The following is a 15,737-nucleotide window of genomic DNA, read 5'->3' as shown; positions in this document are numbered from 1 at the left end:
GTGCAGGTCCGCCAAGGTCCGCCTCCGAGCTTTCTGCCCTCCGCGGTCTCCTCCCTCCGCTCCCAGCTGCCCTGGGAGGTGTGTGTGAGGTGTGCCTGGGACCCTCTGAGGATTTGGGTGCCCGGACGAGTCTCCGGGGGGGGGGGGGGGCTCAGCAGGTAACAATTCACAGAGCCCTTGTCCACGGCCGGGGACCTGGGGTGGGAAGGCCGGCAGGCTGCTGGGTGGGGAGGGGGGGCAGGCCCAGTGGCTCCCATCTGTCCTCCCAGAGGACACGCCTGGGGCCCCATGCCAGATTTCTGCCTGCCACCACACCCCACAAGTGACCCCGACATGCCCTCCCCAGCCCTCCTCAGGCCCAGAGGGTCCAGCTGGGGACCGAGTCCTGTCCAGACGCCATGTGGGAGGAAGTGGAAATAGAGGTCAGTCGGGGCTGGGCGGGTCCCCATGAGGCACCCAAAGCAGAGCAGGTCTGGCTCTGGCCTGAGCTGGAGGGGAGACTGATCACATGCACCTTCTTGGCGGGGTGCCCTTTACCTTCTGATCTCAAAGTGGCGGTGGACCCATGCCAAGGGCCTTGGCCTCATCCGCAGGCTTCCTTGGGGCCACCAGAGTTGGGGACGAAGTGGCCAGCCCCTCCCTTCCTTCATGCCTGACCCCATGTGTGTTTGCTGCCCCGACTTCCTGCCTGGGCCACCGGATCATGGGACAGTCAGACAATGATAGAGATGATAATGGCCATGCCAAATGACCAAACAATTCACTGGCATCATCTCATGAGATCCCCACGCGCCTCTGAGAGGCTCAGAGTAACGGACAGCTCAGGAAAGCCAGGAAGTGGCCAGGACAGACATCAGCCCAGGCCTGGCCAATCCCCAGAGCCCATGCTCCGGTCCCCGCCCCCTCCCGGCCTGCCTCTCTTGGTGAGAAAGGGCCCGGACCCCTGGGCTGGCTCCCTCTCTTCTCCCAGCCCCCAGCAGGCATGGATTTGAGCCTGGCTTTGTTCGAACCATAGGTACCATAGGCGTGAGCAAGAGAGCACAAGTTCCATCCACGTTGAGCCTCATCCCTGTAGCCAGGCTGTGTGCCCGCGTGTATGGGCCTCCTCAAACTCTGACCCGGTCCTGGGAGGCAGCCCATAGCCGTTTGCTTTACAGAGGAGGAGACAGAGGCTCAGAGAGGCCCCCAGCTTGTGAGAGGAAGGTCTGAGCTGGGTGTGCCTGACTCCAAAGCCCGTGCTCACCACCACTCCCCAGTGGCCGGCTCTTGGGAGGCCTCTGTGACCACTGGGCCGCAGCCCCACCGCACCCTCTGAGGCAAGGCCAGGAGCGCGTCCCCGGTGGGTTCAGCAGCTCCTGCCCAGTCGGGCTCCCTCTGCAGGTGGTCACAGAATGGGGTGAGACGGGAGCACTGCCCAGTTCCCCACACCTTTCACAACCCAACCGATGGCGCCATGGAGCAGGAAGGATTACAAAGAGGCCACAGGAAGCTCTGACGCTGCGGGGGAGGGTGGGGGCAGGAGGGTTCTGCAGAGCCTGGGACCAGAGGACACACGGCCACAGGGCTCCCTCCAGAGTGGACAAGGCTGGCCAAGGATGGTGCCGCCCAGGGCCCTGGGGGCACTGCTTCTCTTGCTCCTCCTGCTCCTGGCCTCAGGTGAGCGACTGGCTCCTCATGCCCTCCTGCCAAGCCCGGAGATCCCATGCCAGGGGCAAGGGTGGGTAGGGAGGGGGCTTGAGTTAGATGCCATCCTGGAAAACTTTGGTTCTCCGGGCCTCAGGTCGGTGCCCTGGGGATGGAGGGAGCATGGAGAGTGCTCCCCACTATGCCACCTGCACTATGGCTCCCTGGCAGGCCTGGCCCTGGGACACAGGTGGGCTCTGGGACATGGGTGGACCTGGGACATAGATGGGCTCTAGGACATGGGTGGGCCTGGGACACAGTTGGGCCCTGGACAAGCTCTTCTCCAGCTGGCCTCTGAGCTCTGGGAAGTGGCAGGGGAGCTGTAGAGCCTGAGGCCTGGCAGGGCTTACACTGCCCTCCCACCACCCTCCTCCGGCCCGCCTCCCTGTCCCCACAATGGCCCCACAGTCCTCGGGCACCCAAACCAGGAACAAGACTCGTCCCGCCCGCCTCACTCGGCCTTGCACACATGTGGCCGTTGTCCAGGGGCAGTTTGGAAACCCCAGGCCTTGTCCTTGCTGGTCCCTTTCCCAGGAAAGCTGTGCTCCAGCCCCTGCCCACCTGGCCAGCTCTCATTCATTTCCCTGCTGCTCTGGGAAGCCCGTGGTGATCCCTCAGGCAGAGGGGGGAAAAACCTACTGCGGGAGCTTTATCTGGACAAGGGGGAGGCAACTTGGTGTCGGTGCTGGGGAGGCAGTGGGGAGCGGTGGGGTCTGTGGTGAACTGGACTTGACAAACCCACACCGAGGGGGCAGCTGCTGCTCATCTCCAGCGGTCACTGCCTTGCAGGGATGAGAGCCCGTGCAGCCAGACCACCTGCCTTTGATGAGAAATGAACACCTACAATGGGTTATGTCCTTTATGATCTCTAATCTCCCTGCAAAACCCATTGGCCTCATTTGACTGATGAGAAGATTAAGCCTCAGAGGGATTAAGTAACTTGTCTGAGGCCACACAGCTTGCATGTGACCCAAAGCTTCCTCTCCAGCCCCTGTCCCAGGTGAAAGGGAACGGAACTGGAAGTCATGGAAGCTGGTTGCTAGTCCTGGAGCTATCTCCAGCTAGCTGGTGACCTTGCCCCAGTCACTATGCTACAGGGGGCCTCCGTTTGCTGTATCCCCTACTCCAGGAGGTCGCCATGAGGGTTGTAATGGAAATGGGGGAGAATGAGGCAAACCAAGACCAATACATTCATAAGGCCACAGTTGCAAGGGCTTTGGAAAGTCTGATGTAAAACAACTGCAAAAAGCCAGGCAGACTTCCTGGACGAGGTGCAAAAGGGTACTATCACTAACATATTAAACCTTTTATCTACAGAGCCACATGCCCAAGCCCCCCATTTGTACACACTTTCTCCAAAGCATCCCACTGGCCCTGTAAGAAGGAGTGGGGGAGGGGGGGATGGAGTGAGGGGGAAGGGGAAGGGTCCTTTCACCTTGGACCCGAGGCCCAGGGAAGGTATGATCCAGCTCCAGTGCACACTGTCAGTGTGAATGGGCGGAGCTGGGGTTCCAGCCCATACCACAGACCCTGGAGCCCTTGCTGCCCCTTCACACTCTGCGTCCCTCCCTTAGGTGAGAAAGATTTCAAGAACAAATCTGAGCAAACAGCACAGTATGAGGAGCCCAGGAACGTCTGCCTGGGGCTTGTCAATAAGGACCATTACGATCCCTTTGAGCTGATGAGCACTGCAAAGTGCTTCAACAACTGCGCGCAGCTGGGGAGCGCCTCCTGTCATCTGGGTAACTTGCAGAGGTAACAAGGCTCTCTGAGCGGAAGCAGGGATCTGGGGTTCCTGCAGGGGTGGGGAGGAGGGACGGGACGGAGCTATCAGCCCCCACGACCCCAGAAAATGCTGCTCCCATCTCGCCCTTCCACCTTGTTGTTGGACACGCATATCTCTCTGACCCTGAGACGCCTCTGACTCAGTGGATACAGAGATAAATCGGCCCCCGTCCCTGCCATTGGGAGTTGTGAAGGGACAGACACAGGCCCAAACGGTGATGACTCCAGAGTGTGGTCCTACAGAAGGGGGAACAAGGGACCAGGTTAGCTCAAAGGAAAAATATCTGCCAAAGCTTCCTAGAGGAGGGAACCCAGGAAAGGGCTTTGAAGGTTGCATAGGAGTTTTCCAGTTGCACCCAAACAATGTTAGGAGATACGGGCAACCGAACTTCAGGGAGTATTGAGGAAGAACACCAGTGCTTTGAACTGTGAAAGAATAACGTGCTGGCGATGGAAGTAACAATGGGGAGGTGGGGCGGGTTGGGGATAGAACTGAAAATATAAGTCGGGACCAAAATATGAAGGGTTGTATAAGCTACACCAATGTGAGAAGGGGCGGGCCACTGCTGTATTTTATTTTTTAATATATTTCTATTGATTTCAGGGTGGAAGGGAGAGGGAGAGAGAGATAGAAACATCAATGATGAGAGAGAATCATTGATTGGCTGCCTCCTGCACGTTGGACCGAGTCGCAACCCAGGCGTGTGCCCTTGACCGGAATAGAACCCGGGACAACTTTGGTCCGCAGGCTAACGCTCTTTCCACTGAGCCAAACCAGCTAGGGCTGTATGTATGTCTTGTCTTTTTATTTCCCTAATGATATCTTTTGAAGATCCAAACGTTTACTTTGAATGAAGCCCGGTGTAAATTGTGTGTGTGTGTTTGCTGTCATATCAAAGACATTTCCTCTAGCCCAAGGTGGCAAGGATTTTCTCCTAAGTTTTCTTCTACAAGTATATGGTTCTAGCTCTTATAATTAGGTTGTGCATTTGGAGTTACGTTTTTGTGTACAGTGTGAGGTAAATGTCTAACTTTACATTATTATTATTACTACTACCTTTACATGTGGATATCTAATGTTTTGGCACCATTTATTGAAAAGACGATGCTTTCTCCACTGAGTTGCTTTTGGAGGGCATTCCATTGAAGAGCTAAGTGGAGCCTTAGCCGGTTTGGCTCAGTGGATAGAGCGTCAGCCTGTGACCAAAGGGTCCTGGTTTGATTCCAGTCAAGGATATGTATTTTGGCTGCAGGCTCCTCCCCGGCCCAGACCCTGGGCAGGGCGTGTGCAGGAGGCAACCAATCAATGTGTTTCTCTCACATCGATGTTGATGTTTCTCTCCATCTTTCCCTCTCCAACTCTCTCTTAAAAAAAAAAAAAATCAATGGAAAAATATCCTCGGGTGAGGATTAACAACAAAATAACCCCCCCTCCCCCCGCAAATCAAACAATGAAAGAGTTCAGGGGAAGCTCCTGGAATGTCTTCTCCCAAGCTGGTAAACCAGAAACGAAGCTACATCCCTGCAGAGAGTAATGCCCCTGTGACAGATTTGAAAGAAGCAGGGGTGGCGATACCTGTTCCATCTCCATTGAGCTCTCCGGAGTCAGGCTGGTCTCGGAGGATGGCTGTGGACCAGCGTGAACGTAACCGCATGGCGAGTCCAATGACAGCTGCTGTCCCAGACGGATGTGTTCACTCGAACAAATCAACACAGCCCCTGGCAATGGGTACCCAGCTATTACCCGGCGGATACTTTTTCCTCCGTACCAGTTCGCAAGGACCTGGCAGAGCCAACAGTGTTCTGTCGCGATGTTTCCTCGGGACTGTGTCAGTTCCCCGCTCCTTGCTGTCATCATGTGCTTCACAGAGACCTTATTGATCTTGACATTCAGCAAAGCATCCCTAGTCTGCATTATGCCGATTAGATTTGAGGAGCAGAAAGCGACACGTACTTAAGATGCCCGAGGAAGACATAAGTGAACTAGAGGATGGGAGATAAAGCCCACAAGAATTCAGGGGCCCATCATCTCATTGCATTTTCTGGGCATTCGCATGTCTGGAGAATGGCAAGATGTCCCCTCCAACGTAAAAGGCGAGTTGTTTAATGTCACACCACTTAACCATGAAAAAACAACCACCAGCAGGCACAATGTGGAAAGATAGGTATTCGGCAAACATGAAACTAAAGGAATCTAAGTAGCTATACTAGTATCAGGCAGGCAAGATGGTACTTAAGTGGGTGTCGATGTTGTCATTAAAAATTCATTGGTATAGCGAGGCTTTAGACTTTTTGAAAATGTTACATTTCACACCTAAAATAATTTTTTAAGTGCTCTGAGAAGCAGATGAGGAAATATTTCCCTGAGAAAGCAAATGGGGCTGTTTTAGGAGGCCACGGAATTTTTTTTAAGTGCATGAGGTGAAACATATAATGAAATACAATTCACGATTTTATTCGGTAATCATGACTATCACGATACTTCTTTTTAAAAATATTTTTATTGATTTCAGAGAGGAAGGAAGAAGGAGAGAGAGATAGAAACATCAATGATGAGAGAGAATCATTGACCGGCTGCCTCTTGCACGCCCCCCCTCTGGGGATCAAGCCTGCAACCTGGGCATGTGCTCTTGACCGGAATCGAACCTGGGACCCTTTAGTCTGCAGGCTAACGCTCTATCCACTGAGCCAAACAGGCCAGGGCCTCAATACTTCTTTGTTTCCATTTTTAAAAGGTAAACAGAAGCTAGACTCAATTGATGTGGTTCAATCAATGGATTTGGACAGCCTCGCCCCACTGCCTCTGGCTTGATGGTGTTCTAATTGCCTGCTACACTCAAGCACATTTGCACATCTCTGCCTGGCTTACTCTTTACATTACACAATATTTTTTCTGTGGTTTCTTGGTTTTTGCCTTGGTAACGGTGAGCGTTCAAAAATGATGTCAAAATAAGAGCCTCCTTTTGTGTTCCTGGCGAGCCCTCCATAGCTACTCCTTTCCAACAGCCTTGATCTGGCTGTATCTGCCCCCCACCCCATGCCTCCCTTCCCATTGCTGTCTCAGGCCTAGCCCGAGCAGCAGATCTTAAGACCCTAGGTTTAAGAAAAACAACCACCTGGCGTGCATGGAAGTTTCAGTACCACGGAGAGCGCCGCAGCCTGGCCTCGCCTTGCTGTTTTAGCGGAGGCCAGGGAGCTGTGGTAAAGTAAATGCCAATTAACTTCTATGTTCTGTGAGGTTCGACAGCAGCTCAGCTCCCATAGGTCAGTTTCCACACAGCTCCGTCCTCAACGACCGAATTCCCGGTATGCAGTGGGTACTCAATAGATGCGAGGAGGCGCTCACCCACGCCGCGCAATTACCATCGCGCTGTTTAAAAGGCTCAGAGGAATTCCTCCAAAGCAGATATGCGAAGACCAGCACGCATAGAAAAAGATGCTCAACATCATTGCACATCAGGGAAATGCAAATTAAAACCGCAATGAGATGCCACTTTATACCTACAATGAAGAGCAAAATGAAAATAAGTATTGGCAAGGACATGAGGAAATGGGAGCATACCTCGTTGGCGGGAATGTAAAATGGTGCAGGCTGTGGAAAACAGCCTGACAATTCCTCAGAAAGTTAAGCAAAGCTTTACCACCGACTTCACTCCTAGGTTTGTACCCAAAAGGACGGAAAACAAATCCTCAAACAAAAGCTTGTCTGTGAATGTTCATAGCAGCCCTAGTCACAATAACCCAAGCATGGAAACGATCCAAATGTCCATCAATGGGTAAATGGATAAACAAAATGTGATCTATCCATACAATGAGATATTATTCGCCCATAAAAAAGGAATGAAATACTTGTACAAGCTGCAATATGGATGACCCTTGAAGACATGATGCTAAGTAAAAAAAAGCCAGGCACAAAAGGTCAGGTGCCATATAATTCCATTTATATAAAATATTGAGAATTGGCAAATGTATACAGAAACCAGATTAATGGTTGCCAGGGGCTAGGGGAGGAGGGAAGAGAATGACTGCTTGAAGGGTATGGGATGATGCTTTGTACACCTTAGAAAAATATTTTTATTGATTTCAGAGAGGAAGGGAGAGAGAGAGAGAGAGAGAGAGAGAGAGAGAGAGAGAGAGGGAGAATGAATGATGATGATGATGATGAGAGAATCATTGATCGGCTGCTTCCTGCATGCCCTATTCCGGAAATCAAGCCCACAACCTGGACATGTGCCCTGACTGGGAATCAAACCGTGACCTTCTGGCTCATAGGTCCACGTACACTTTAAAGTAGTGAAAATGATACATTTTATGTTATATGGAAGTTTTTACAAAAAGACAAACACGTGAAATACTCAGAGGGACTGCTGGCTGGAATCCCTCAGACAAGCTTGGGCTGTTCCCTCGCCACCCCTCTTCTCGGTGCTCCCAGGGTCTTCCCGCTGCTATTCGGAGTCACCCCTCCCGCCCCAAGAGCCTGATGATCATGGCCCATGGTCTCTCTCCTCCCTTCATCCAGGTTGGGGGCCAGGTGAGTGGGGGGCTCAGCTGGCAAGGCCCCACATTGCCCCTGCCCCCGGCCCCTTGCAGATACTGGTTGGACTACGAGACCTATCTGGTGGAGAGGAGTCTGAGGGGGATGGTGGATTTGCCTTTTCTGAAGGCTTTTGTCAAGAACGTCAGCACCAGCATCGCAGAAGACCTGCACTTCTCTCTGAACCTCTCTCAGGTGAAGCGTCCCCGCCCCTGCTGGCTGGCTCTGGCCGGTTTCCTCAGGCATGGCTTTCGGAATTCTGGGGGAGTCACGGTCTGGGCTTGGTGCCCAGCAAAACCTAGCCCTCCTGTGTCCCGGCAGGGCCCCTCCGACTTGCTAATGGGCGCTGGTGAGTTAAGTGGATGAGCGGGTCCTGGTAACAGATTGTCCAGATTTCTAGGACGAGACCCCTGGGAGGTCTCCTTGTTACTCCCATTCTCCGGATTGGGAAAACTGAGGCCCCGTGAGTGTCCAGGGGCTCACAGCCTGAACAGAGCAGAGCTTGGGCTGTGCCCCCAGGTGTCCTGCCTCTCAGAGCGGAAGTCCTCAGGTGCCGCCTCTCCACCGGGTGTGCCTCAGTTTCCCTCCCCCCTGGGGGAGTGGCAGGACCTGTGTTGGGGGCTGGAATCCTTGGGTCAAGAAGGAGCCACTGGGTCTGTGGTTACAGATTCCGGGGCAGATGACGGAGGACAAGCACCAGTTCCCCGCCAGAGTCCGGCTGCCCAGGAGCCTGTTCGCCTCCCTGCAGGGCAGCAGGCCGGTGGTCCCCTTGGCCGTATCTGTGCTGGACGTCGGCCCGGGGAACCTCTTCAAGGTGAGACGCTGGATGGAGGGCAGGGCAGCTCTGAGGCTCCCCAGGCAATGCTTGTCTTCTGGGGGGTCTTCCTCGAGGAACCCCCTGGCGATGGAGAAGGCGAAGAGCCTCAGCAGCTCACGGCCACCCAGACCGGTCTCTAGAGCCTGTGGCTTTCAGACTCACACTGGCCCACACACTCAGATATTCGGACCCCACATACCAGTGACCTTGGACTGTATGTGTATCCCAAGTGTGCCCGTGTCCCTGTGGGTCCCTGTGCATGCACACACATGCATGTCTTTCCTATTCCTGGTACACACACAGTCCACATGAGCGAGTGTGCCTGTACCCATGCAGGTGTGTCCCATGCGTGTCCCAGAGGCATATATGTGCTCCCAAGCAGACGTGTGCATGCCCAGTGCTGGTGTGGCCAGGGCCTTCAGTAGTGGGGTACTTACCCCCGTAGGCACCCACCGCCCCCATTTCTGGGCTGATGTTTCTCCTGGCCCCGTGCCCCTCCAGTTAAGAGGCAGAGGAGTCTGGAGGCCAGGTGTGAAGAGTGCCTGGCTTTGTGACCAGCCCGAGCAGGAGGCCATAGGGAGCAACAGGGAGGATGTCACCCCTGACTCCTTGGTCCTCTGGCCCCTGGTCCAGACTTTGCCCTCCAGACAAGGACCATGGGTCCTGGAGGCTCCCAGGAACCCTGCCACGGCTGAGTTGAGACAGCCCTTCTGCAGCCTGGCCCCCCATCTCCCCTCCACAGGGCCCCCAGCTCAGCCTGGAGGACGAGGGCAGCGTGGTGAACAACCGCCTGGTGGGCTTGAGTTTGGGCCGGATGCGTGTCACGGCGCTGCCGGAGCCTGTGGAGATCAACTTCTCGCACCCACGCCAGCCTCCGGTGAGCTCCCACCCAGGCCGGCAGTGACGCAGGGGCAGACAGGCAGGTGGGCACCCCTGGGCACACGGACAGACAAGCACAGGACTCCGCACCGTCCGCCCTCCACATCCACCCAGGAGAAGCCGTTAGGACCGCACACACAATTGTGCCCAGGGGATGCGTGCCCACCCTGTGTGCGGATGCCCACATGCCTCCGGAACCCTCCCAGTCACGTGCTCACAGAGGTGCACACAGGACCTGGCACACCCACATGCATGCACACGGCATTACACACCCACCCACAGACATGCAACCTTCCCACCCACCTCCCGTCAGCATACCCAGGCCCCTCATGTGCCGATCCAGGGGCCATCAACGGTGTGGCCTGCGTTCCTCTGTGACCACCATGCTCCCGTGTGAGCCTTGCACACACATGCTAGGAGGAGGGAGCATGCGGTCCTCCCCCTCCCCTCCCATGCCCTTCTCTCCCCTCTCCCAGCCTCCCCCTGCCTCTCTCCTGACTCCCATTCTCTGGTTTCAGAACATGACCCTCACCTGTGTATTCTGGGATGTGACTAAAGGTAAGGCCTGGAGGACCTCCTCTGGGTGAGACAGGTGGCGGGAATATGGACTCCCTTTGGGGTGCAGGGCTCTACCCACAGGGCCCCTCCCCTCTTTGCCCTCCTCTTTGTTCCCCTCCCCCCTCTCTGATCCCTCCTCTTCCTTCTCCCCTCCCTCCCCTCCTGATGGTCCTCTCCCCTCCTCTCCAGGGTCAACAGGAGACTGGTCTTCGGAGGGCTGCTCCACGGAGCCCGGAGCGCAGGCGACAGTCTGCCGCTGTGACCACCTGACCTTCTTCGCCCTGCTGCTGGTAACGCCCTCCCCACCCCCAGCACATCAGAAGGGGCCCAGACTCCTGTCCTGGGAGGGGCCATGGCCTTTGGGGGTAGGTGGGCCTGGCCGCCAGCTGATGGGGTCCTGGTTGGGGGTGTTGCCCACAGAGGCCGACCCTGGACAAGGCCACTGCGCAGGTCCTCGTGCGAATCTCCCAGGTTGGCTGTGGCGCCTCCATGGTTTTCCTGGCCTTCACCATTGTCTTCTACGTGGCCCTGAGGTGGGTGACCCATCCCCACTCCCTCCTGTCCTCAAAGGCAGCACACGGTGCCGGGCCAAAGGCACCCTGGTCGTGCAAAATCATATTGACATCCTCTCCAAACCTTTAGTGTCCTCATCCGTAAAATAGGGCCGGAGGTTGCCATGTGCTGGGTCATTTCAGTTACAAGTGGCAGAGACTCAAAGCCCATGGCTTACACATCCCAGGGAGTGTGGGGGCCCGGTAATGGAAAGACCCCAGTGAGCTCACGGCAGGTGCGGTTCGATCCAGGACCAGGTCCCTGGGAGTCGGTCTCCCTCTGCTTCTCATACTTAGCTCTCTCCTTTGTCAATCGTCCCCGGCAGCTTCTCCACCCCCAGGGGCCTCCGGGAGCCCAGGCTTGCATCACAGGCTCTCAGCTGTCCTGACGGTTAACATCGTGCACGGAGCCCCAGAACTGAAGTCTTTCAAATATTTTTAAACAATTATGTAGCCCGCCCGGCGTGGCTCAGTGGTTGAGTGTTGATGTATGAACCAGGAGGTCAGGGCTCGATTCCCGGTCAGGACACAAGCCCAGGTGGCGAGCTCGATCCCCCAATGGGGGGCGTGCAGGAGGCAGCCGACCAATGGTTCTCTCTCATCGTTGATGTTTCTCTCTCTCTCCCTCTCTCCCTTCTGCTCTGAAATCAATAAAAATACATTTACAAATAAATAAATAATTATAGACTAGCAGGAAGTGGTGAACACAGCACCTAGAGTCCCCTGCTTTCTTCACCCAGCTTTCCCCAAAGATGGCATTTTCTATCCTCCTAGTACCATTTCAAAACCAGGCAAGGACAGCAGGATGCATCCAGGGAATGGCAAGTTACGCCGTTGGGCTGAAGCATCGAGTTGAGGGAGGGAGGAGACCGGCAGGATCCGGGTGGCCATGGGAGGGCTCCTGGGCCGGAACCGGAGGGCCCTCACTCTGGCCGCGGCAGGGGCGGAACAGAGGAGGCGGGGAGGAGAGGCCCGGTGATGCTGCGGCCCTTGCAGCCCCTTGCTGGCCCTCCCCCCCCACCCCCCAGGTTCTCCTGGAAGAGGTTCAAGTCAGAAGATGCCCCTAAGATCCACGTGGCCCTGAGCGTCAGCCTGTTTCTCGTGAACCTGGCCTTCTTCATCGATGTGGGGCATGGCCCACAGGGGCCCCATGCTGCCTGCGTGGCCCGGGGGGCCATCTTCCACTACTTCCTGCTCTGTGTCTTCACCTGGATGGTCCTGGAATCCTTCCACCTCTACCTGCTCGTCATCAGGGTCTTCAACACCTACTTCGGGCACTACTTCCTGAAGCTGAGCCTCGTGGGCTGGGGTAGGTGTGGGTGGGCTGGGGTAGGTGTGGCCGGGCTGGGGAAGGTGTGGCCGGGCGGGGGGGGGGGGGGGGTGGGCTGACCGGGGGAGGTGTGGCCGGGCCGGGCAGAGGGACTGGCTCCGGGATGTGCGTTCCAGCAATGCCGTGCCTCCTCCCCCGCCCAGGCCTGCCAGTCCTCATGGTCATCGGCACCTGGAGTGCCAGCAGCTATGGCCTCTACACCATCCAAGACCAGGACAACAGGACCTCACTGGAGCTGTGAGTGGTGGCTGTGGGGGTAGGAGTGACGCTGGGTCCCTGGCTGCACATATGGAGGCCAGAGGGAGGTGGGGAGAGGAGGGACCCAGGAAGTCAAGGCGAAGGATCCTCCTATCCGCAGGGGTAAACTGAGGCCTGGAGAGAGGATATGCAGTGTTCGAGGGGTCCTGAGAAGGAGGAGAGAGACCCAGAGCAGGAGGCGGGATGCCTTGCTCTGGCCTGGTCCACCACCAGTCCATCTGGCACTTGGGGACATGTTTTTTTTATTGATTTTTTACAGAGAGGAAGGGAGAGAGATAGAGAGTTAGAAACATCGATGAGAGAGAAACATCGATCAGCTGCCTCCTGCACACCCCCTACTGGGGATGTGCCCGCAACCAAGGTACATGCCCTTGACCGGAATCGAACCTGGGACCCTTCAGTCCACAGGCTGATGCTCTATCACTGAGCCACACCGGTTAGGGCTGGGGACATGTTTTTAAAAGTGCCCCCTACCCCCAATCTGACAGGCCAGGCACTCAGCTGGATTTCAGCCCCCACCTGTCCCCTCAGCCAGGTGCCCTTGCTCAGGGCACAACCTGCTCACATATCCCCAGCAGCTCTGGTCCTATCTAGGCTCTGCCTCTGCATTGCTGTGTGACTTTGGGCAAGCTCGTCCTCTCTCTGGGCCTCAGTCTCCTCATCTGTACAATGGGGTGGAGGGCTGACAGACATGCTCTTTTGGACTTTCACCCCTACAGTGCAGGGAGCAGTGGGGCAGAGCCAAGCCCCTCCCAGGGCGTCTGTCTTGGGCCCATGGCTCTGTGCTAAGAGGGGCTGGTCATGTCCCCTGGACTCAAATGCAGGGGCCACAGGGTAGACCATAAGTTAAGTGCATGTGGCAGCCGGCGGGGTGGGGGCGGGGGGGCTGCATTAGACTGGCAGTCACACACCGTCTAATGGGCAGCTGCCAGGCATGTGTGCTGTTGTTTGTGTTTTGTTGTTGTTTTTTTGAGTGTGTGGTGTATTTTTTATTGTTTAAAGTATTACATGTGTCTCCTTTTCCCCCGATCCCCGCCCCCCCCCCCCCCCGCCCCAGGCATGTGGTTTTACAACAGAAGCAGAAATCTGGGTGCTTATGCCAAACCTCCTACTTTTTAAACGATGGTCATTAATTCATTTTTTTTTTACAACATCATGTGGGGCATATCTTTTCTACAACATATCTTTGGGGCCCAATTGACCCTTTTGCACCCACTAGTCTAAAGAGACAGCAGAACCCTAGCCGGTTTGGCTCAGTGGATAGAGTGCTGGCCTGTGGACTCAAGGGACCCAGGTTCGATTCCGGTCAAGGGCACAGAGGGAGGCGTGCAGGCGGCAGCTGATCAATGATTCTCTCTCATCACGGATGTTCTATCTCTCTCTCCTTCTCCTTTCCTCTCTGAAATCGATAAAAATATATTTAAAAATGAAAATAAAATAAAAAAGAGACACCAGACCGGAACCTCCCAGAGCCCCTCCCCCAGGAGAGGGGGTGGCTGGGTGGAGACGGGAAGGGCGTCTTCTTGGTCGCTGAAGGTCAGTCTGGGGAGACAGCCCAGGGCTCGCTGGTCAGCAGGACCTGGCCCCGTCCCAATGGCCACCCACCTCCCCCAGGTGCTGGTTCCAGGAGAAAACTGCCCTCTACGCCACCGTCCACGGCTACTTCCTCGTCACCTTCCTCTTCAGCGCAGTGGTGCTGGGCCTGCTGGCCTGGAAGATCTTCACTCTGTCGAGTGCCACGGCCGGCAAGGAGCAGCGGCAGCACTGGAAGGGGGTCCTCACCTTGCTGGGCCTCTCGAGCCTGGTGGGCATGACCTGGGGGCTGGCCATCCTCACGCCGCTGGGGCTGTCCACCATCTACATCTTCGCACTGTTCAACTCCTTACAAGGTGAGGCTCCTGGGCCCGGGAGGTGGCGGCTGCCCCGTCTGCACCCGGGGCGGGAGGTGGGGATGGGAGGCAGGGAGAGAGTGGTTGGCAGGAAACAGGATTCCATGAGGCCAGCTCAGGTCAGGGCTGCTGACTGTAAATATCGGACCCAGGCCTCTCCCCAGACCCTCGGGGCAGAAAGGCTGGCTGGCCTCAGGGGAGCTGCTGCCAGGCTCAGGAAAAGCCCTCCAAACCAAAGCAGAGATTTTCTCCATCTTTTTCTCTGGAGCCACCATGCATCCTCTCACCTTCTTCTCTCTCCGCTGGCCCGTTCCTACCCGTGGCCCCCAATATAGTCACCTCAACCCAGGAGGACCTGCCAAGTCTAGTGACGACGGTCTGATTAGGTCTCTTCCAGTTCTTAGGAGTGTCAAGGATCTGATGGGGCCACCTTAGACAGATAGAAACATCAATGATGAGAGAGATTCATGGATTGGTGGCCTCCTGCACGCCCCACACTGAGGATGGAACCCGGGCATGTGCCCCCACCAGGAATCGAACCGTGACCTCCTGGTTCATAGGTTGATGCTCAACCACCGAGCCACGCTGGCTGGGCACCCTTCATATTTAAACCTGAACTCCAAGATGCCTTTTTGATTCTTTTTCCGGTTTCATTTTTGCCCCATTTCCCCATAAATTCTTGAACTTTTACTATGGTGCTATTTCTCTTCTGGGCAGCTGCCGCCAGGCCGCCCAGCACCCTGTCCCCACCCCCACCCCCTCACTCCGGGCTCCCCCCTGCCCTCTCCTCCTCAGGTGTCTTCATCTTCTGCTGGTTCACCGTCCTCTACTTCCCGAGCCAGACCACCGTGTCCTCCTCCTCCGGCACCGCCCGGGCTGAGCAGACCCACACGGCGTCGCAATGACAGGACTCGGCTCTGACCCACTGTGTGCACCTGGACAGCTCCCGGCCTCCCTCTGGGCCTCCGTCTCCACGTCTGTACAGTGTGGCTGGGGAGGGAGGGAGAGGGACGGGGCAACCACATGATCTCAGAGGTCCCACCCAGATCGGCTCTGGTATCAGAATCCCCCAATCCAGGACTGCAGGGGTTCAAGGTTCCCATAACCCTGAGCCTCCTACCAGCACAGAACAGCACCCTCACCCCTGCTGCTCTGCACACCCCCACCCTCCACCCCACCCCACTCCACCCCACCCCTGCCTTCATAGAGAAGCAGCCTATCTCTGCCATTGCCCACCGTCTGGTCTCAGTAAGAGGAGAGTCTGTTGCTGGCACGGCCCCTCCAAGGAGCCCAGCCTCCCCTTCCTCCCTGTTGTCACTGCCTCTCTACCCGCTGGCTTCCCTGCTCGTGGTGAGGGGGCATTGAGGAGGCGTCAGCCCCTCAGGCACCAGGTCGTTGTGAACTGGAGGTTTGTTTGGGGGCTTGGGCCAGTCCCACCATGGCCTATTATCAC

The 15,737-nt window shown here is 56.2% G+C and overlaps 1 protein-coding gene across 1 annotated transcript; it reads left to right on the top strand.

The window, feature by feature from the left end:
* Positions 1-262: 262 nt before the first annotated feature.
* Positions 263-15,471, top strand: ADGRG3 (adhesion G protein-coupled receptor G3). Its single transcript, XM_036346844.1, has 12 exons — positions 263-1,656; positions 3,258-3,438; positions 8,059-8,197; positions 8,670-8,816; positions 9,562-9,696; positions 10,217-10,256; positions 10,446-10,546; positions 10,677-10,789; positions 11,836-12,116; positions 12,281-12,374; positions 14,010-14,284; positions 15,080-15,471. The coding sequence occupies exons 1-12, from the start codon at positions 1,446-1,448 to the stop codon at positions 15,187-15,189; spliced, it is 1,827 nt and encodes a 608-aa protein (XP_036202737.1). The 5' UTR covers positions 263-1,445; the 3' UTR covers positions 15,190-15,471.
* Positions 15,472-15,737: the final 266 nt, after the last annotated feature.

This window comes from Myotis myotis, unplaced genomic scaffold (genome assembly GCF_014108235.1).
Source record: "Myotis myotis isolate mMyoMyo1 unplaced genomic scaffold, mMyoMyo1.p scaffold_m19_p_19, whole genome shotgun sequence".
Classification (NCBI taxonomy): Eukaryota; Metazoa; Chordata; class Mammalia; order Chiroptera; family Vespertilionidae; genus Myotis; species Myotis myotis.
The sequence above is the reverse complement of the archived record's forward strand: the minus strand, read 5'-3'. Positions and strand labels throughout refer to the sequence as shown.

Coding starts and splice junctions, on each gene's coding strand:
- ADGRG3 (XM_036346844.1), top strand. CDS start 1,446: ATGGCGCCATGGAGCAGGAAGGATTACAAAGAGGCCACAGGAAGCTCT. Junction 3,439..8,058: donor CATCTGGGTAACTTGCAGAG/GTAACAAGGCTC, acceptor GGCCCCTTGCAG/ATACTGGTTGGACTACGAGA. Junction 12,375..14,009: donor AACAGGACCTCACTGGAGCT/GTGAGTGGTGGC, acceptor CACCTCCCCCAG/GTGCTGGTTCCAGGAGAAAA.